General features: G+C 49.1%; 1 protein-coding gene across 1 annotated transcript; it reads right to left on the minus strand.

Annotated features, from left to right (window-relative positions):
- LOC123096717 (GDSL esterase/lipase CPRD49) lies at window positions 1-4,976 on the minus strand. Its single transcript, XM_044518478.1, has 4 exons — window positions 4,669-4,976; window positions 1,229-1,306; window positions 638-1,005; window positions 1-541 (listed from the first exon to the last, which is right to left on the minus strand). The coding sequence occupies exons 1-4, from the start codon at window positions 4,771-4,773 to the stop codon at window positions 328-330; spliced, it is 765 nt and encodes a 254-aa protein (XP_044374413.1). The 5' UTR covers window positions 4,774-4,976; the 3' UTR covers window positions 1-327.
- Between the last annotated feature and the right edge of the window lie 741 nt (window positions 4,977-5,717).

Raw genomic sequence — 5,717 nt, forward strand, 5'->3', positions numbered from 1 at the left:
TATACAATCGAATCCATTGCCACGAAATTCCAGCATTGATCCAAACATGTCGCTAGATGATCATGCATGCTCAATTCATACTAGGAAACGTAGAACACTACATCTTTGAGGCCGGTATACATCAGCGATCCATCCACCCCCAACTTAGCTCAACGTTTGTTCAACTCAAACATGTCCATTATTAATTCTACGACTCGATGGACCCTTGCAATTCAGAAACATCTTATCACGTTCTTCCATCAGATGAATAACACAAAGCGACCGAAGAGCACCGGCGCAAAATATCACGTGCAGCTGCTCGATCTCACACATGTCCTGGCGATCCGTTCATTCCCATGATCTTTTCCTGTGGAAAGTCCACTCGGATGGGTTGATGGTCGATTTGCCGCTGGAGGCGACAAGGTCGTAGGGCGAGTCCTCCCCGAACTCGGTCGGCATCGCCTTCCAGTGTAGGCATGGATCCCATTCCGCCTCCTTGAGGATCCTCAGGATCTCTTCCACAACTATATTGCTCCCCTCTTCCGACAAATGCAACCCGTCCCTACAAATTCAGAGTCATTGCTTACTTGATTCTTCTCTTCAGATAATTGTAAACAAGAGAGAAGGAACAAGCTAGAAAAATGGATTCCAAACTCACGTAAAGCATGCTGTGGCCCAGTCCTCTCGTTTCTGCATGGCGTTCCAAAGATCGACCACCTTGATGTCCATCTCTTTCGATACAGATATACATGCTTCAGAGTAGAGACGGCAGGTTTCGTTGGTCCGCACAATCTCGCTGAGTGCAGTGCTGGTTGATTTTTTGAGCAGCTCCTCGTTGAGCGGCGGGCAGCTCAGAAAGATCACACGAGTCTTGTTGGACAGGCTCTTGAGGTGCTCTCCTATCTTCCTCATGTTGTCCATGTACTCCTCAAGTGGCACATGAGGTCCAAGCCCGGAAGGGTGCGGAGCAATCGAATCATTGCCACCAAAGTAAACTACAACCAAGCTAGGCTGCACTGCTGAATCCTAATTAAAACAAACAAGAGTTGCAGCCAATCAACAGTTATGTTATATCAGAAAAAAAGAGTACTCCTCAAGTTAGAATTATCTAGTCAGCAGAGATGATATAAAATGGCTGTGTGCATCATATGATGGAGAGGCCAGGGTTATCCCCTTTTCGAAAAAAGAGAGCAGAGATGATATAAAAAAAATGTAGGATTAACTAGCTGGTCTGAAGAGAGCATCGGACCTTGGGGAAAATTTTGGTAATGACTTGAAGTGCTCGCCTTGAGTTCCATGCAATATATCCTCTGAGAACAATATCAGCCTGGAACGAGTTGAATACACACACACACATCAGTCAACCGGATTGTTCTTAGCATTGGTTCATGATAGTGTCCAAATTAAAGAGCTGATATACTTTGATTTGGTCTATGATCCTGCTTCTGCTCTGTTTTCACAAGTGTTTCTTAAAAATGCCTTATTGACATGAGTATTTGATTTTCCGTCAAAAGAGTACAAGTAGTATTTAATTATCATATATTTCTTGCATTTTCTCTAATCTAAGTGTTATACATATTTGACAATACTAAGACACAATCTGTAAAAATAGCCCGAAGTGTTTTGCAAAACATTGGAACAGTCTATTTTTCTTGGATGTCGATTCAGCGCGAGCTTTCGCGCCTTGTCATGGAGGCGCAACGCATTCAGGGCCATCAGTCGATCCAAGCATGCAGACCGTCCCGTGTCTGCACTCAGCCTATTGTCGGATCTGACGGCCAGCTGCATGTTGCGCCCGGGAAAAATTCACTGTCATTCGCTCTATACATTTCCCATTTTTATTTTGCGTCAGTTTCATATAAATTCTAAATGTTCTGATTAACGGGTTTGCTGAACAAGAAAAATAAAATGTAGGTTAAAATTGTAGGCCTACAGCAAGTCACAACAACAAAAATATAGTAGGGATACTGTATTCCAGTGGTGCGCACTTTTAAAACGATGTCATAACCTACCTTAAAAGTATCCCGCTCAGTGTGTTGTGTAAAAAGGAACGATGGAAATATTCTATTGAAAAGAGACAAAGCAAACATATCACATAGGCAGGTGCACAAGATAGGAGTACTTGCTTGGTCTATCCAAAATTATATGCATTTTGGACGCTGTCACTAGTTATATTGTTTGTTAGTATAAATTTGCAAAATATAATCGATCTACATATCCATGAATAACAAGTGACATTCAAGGAACACATTAATCAAGAAATCCTGTCTGGGTAATAGATTTGAGAATTTCGAGTACCTTCCTGCTGTGGGAACCCGTGGGGGAATTTTGCTTGCTTGGGATGCCACCATGGCATCAGTTTCGAATCCTCACCGCACTACGAACACGCTCACGGGGCTGGTCCGGCCGGCAAGTGGAGGCCAATGGTGGCTTACGGGAGTATATGGGCCTCAAAGCAACGAGGATAAGATCGCTTTCGTACAAGAGCTGGTTGATATCCGGGATCTTCATGCAGGCCCATGGATAGTTGCTGGAGATTTCAATCTCTTGGTAGACCCGGAGGACAAGAACAACAGCGCCGTGAACCACCGCATGATGGCCCGCTTCCGTGCCAAGCTTAACAGGTTAGAGCTGCGAGAGCTGTATCCGAACGGGAGAAAATTCACTTGGTCGAATGAGAGGCTCAGGCCGACCTTAGAAAAGATTGATCACGTTTTTGCCACGAGCTGCTGGGAAGATCTCTACCCGACTTGCCTCCTGACCGCCCTGGGATCTGCAGTCTCTGATCATTGCCCCCTCCTGCTTGACCTCAACGCCGATATCATGATGGGGAGGCGATTCCGCTTTGAGGCGTTCTGGCCCAAGGCCGATGGGTTCCACGAGACGGTGGAAACGGCTTGGCAGTCGGTCCCCCTGCACGATAATGCCTTCCTAACCTTGGATAACAAATTGCGAGCCACGGCCAAAGCACTGCAACGTTGGAGCGATCGGTGGTGGAAATGTCAGGATGTAGAACCTCATTGCCCTTGAGGTCATTGCTCGGCTTGATGAGGCCATGGACTCCAGGGCTCTCTCCCTGGACGAGCACGCCTTGCGCAGACTGCTCAAGCGGAAGCTACTCGGGCTGGCGTCGTTGCAGAGGACAATAGCAAGGCAAAGATCGAGGTTGCTGCAGCTCAGAGATGGCGAGGCCAACACCGCATACTTCCATCGTCAGGCCTGTCATTGCCAACGTAAGAATGCCATCCTCTCCTTGCAACACAACGGGCAGACGTTCACGAATCAGGAGGAGATCGCAAACGCGGTAGACGAGTACTATGACAGCATCCCGGCGCGTCTCTATGACCGCATCCCGGCACGTCTCTATGACCGCATCCCGGCGCGTGTGAAGAAATCTAGAACCGTCTACGAAGCCATAGCCTCAGATGCTTGGGCGCGTGACCTCGGGCCGGCCATCGACCACACCACCTTGGAGCAATTCTTGTCCCTATGGCCCGCGGTGGCGGCCACCCGCCTGAACGAGCACGACAACGACGCTATTACCTGGGCCTGGAGCAAGGAGGGGCAATTCTCGGCCAGCTCGGCCTACCAGGCCAAGTTTTGGGGGCTCCAGGTTTCACCCACGGCTTCGCTCTCGTGGGACTCGCGAGCGCCGCTCAGATGCAGGTTCTTTTCCTGGCTAGCCACTAAGGAGAGGTGCTGGACCTCGGACCGACTGGCAAGGCGGGGATTGCCACACCAGGACGCATGCCCGCTGTGCGATCAACATGATGAAACGATAAACCACCTGCTTCTGCACTGCGTTTTCGTCTGACAAGTGTGGACTCAAGTCCTGCCCGCGCTGGGCATGGGGCATGCTGAGCCTCGCCAGGAAGAGACGCTATCGGACTGGTACGTGCGCAGCGGGCTGGACAGGCTGACCAAGAAGCGAGCAAGGCCGAGGCGTGCGACTTGCTTACTAGTCCTCTGGGAGGTGTGGAAGCACCGGAACGAAGTTGTGTTCAATGGCAGGACTCCATGTCTTGGAGACTTGTTGAGGAAAATCGCTAGCGAATACGTGCTATGGAAAGACGCGGGACTGCTCCGCGGCGATGACGATATGCACCAGGGCATCGAGGCAGCTCTAAGGCGGGCGCAGGGCGAGTAGTCACATAGTGTGCCGGGTAGAGTTAGGTGGAGTTGACGTGGGTGTCATGTAGCCGTGCCCTGTAAACTATTTTGGGGTTCTTTTCCCCTTCTTCTCTTAATAGATGATACGCACACTCGTGCGTATTCGAGAAAAAAAAAATCAAGAAATCCTGCAAATCTCACATTAATCGAGAGGGAAAAAAAAAGATCAACAAGAACAACAGATATCCGCGCAAATGGTAGGGGGCCACTCTGCTAGAATTTTACACTAATATGGTGAATCGAAAATTAAAAGTTTTGGTTGTCAGAGTTAGGGAATTTTTTTTTACTGGCAGTGCGTGATTAATAAAGTTAAATTGGACGGAAGGATGTAGTTGCAGATGCATATGACGAGTGATCTGATAATCATGCATCTAGGTTAGGTCGAATGACTGAGTGTGAGTGTGATGTGAGGTAAGCCGCAATCACACCTGGAATTACATCACACGGCAACAGGAGGGTAAAGAGAAATTAAGGGGAGGGATAATTAATTAATGTTAGGGCGGGGCGGGGCGGTGGTACCTTGCGGGCGTAGACGTCGGCGAGGGTAGCTCCCCATCCGCCGTTGCTGAAGCTGTACTGTACGATGGAGGAGCCGAAGAGCACGAACACCGGGCGACCCGTCATCTTGTCCGGCGGCCGGCGCGCGGCTGTTGATTCGATCGATCTGCCCTAGCTTCGCTGCCTGCCGGCGCTGGACGGCCGGAAAGAAACAATTAGACGGTGGAGGCCTCCCTCCCTGTCTCCTACTAGTAGTGTTTTGGCCGTGGAGCACTACCACCGTTCTAGTAGTGCCGGTGGAGCATAGTACGGTCCAATTAATAAAGGACGAAGAGAAAGGAGGAGCAGCGTGCTGAGATTTGTAGGTGGATTGTACCAACTCACGGCCCACCATGCCCGAATCAAAAACTCTGATTGGCGGCCTCCCTAATAATCCCATCCCATCAAGACTCTGACCACTGCAGTGCGTGTGCGTGCATAACTCCTGCTACTAATCCACCTCTCTAACGTGATGGCCATACGTGCTTTCGATCAGTACACGCAGGACTGTGCGTACGTGGGCAGACCATTCAATTCGTCGCCTCCATCTCTCCAACCACTTTGCTCCTAGCTCTGGCTGTGGCTGTGGCCATGGCCATGCATCTATGTCAGGTCATACCGGCCCGTCGCTTCGTCACCATTCAATTGCGAAACACACGAGCAGTTGCAGCTGCAAGATCATTTACTTGCCTGCCTCCTCCCACCATCCTCTGCATGCTCACTCTCTCGTAATTCATTGATTCCGCCATTTATGGCGCCTATCAGAGGATGCATCCGCATCTGACGACTACAGCTTTGAGTGTTTGCTACAGCATCGCGATTTAGTATTACTAGAAATGGCACCCAACCCGTAGAAAAAAGGCCGAGTTCGTTGGCGGTTGTACAAATACCTACTTTCTCACTCTGGGTTTATTTATCGGCCCCTCTGGTATTTTAGGTTACACATTGACCATTTGTATAACTAACAACAAATGCTTTATAAAATGTATGTTAGAGATGATTTATACTGTAGTCTTGCCCAGTGGCACCTT

The sequence above is a fragment of the Triticum aestivum genome, chromosome 4D (assembly GCF_018294505.1).
Source record: "Triticum aestivum cultivar Chinese Spring chromosome 4D, IWGSC CS RefSeq v2.1, whole genome shotgun sequence".
Taxonomy (NCBI): domain Eukaryota; kingdom Viridiplantae; phylum Streptophyta; class Magnoliopsida; order Poales; family Poaceae; genus Triticum; species Triticum aestivum.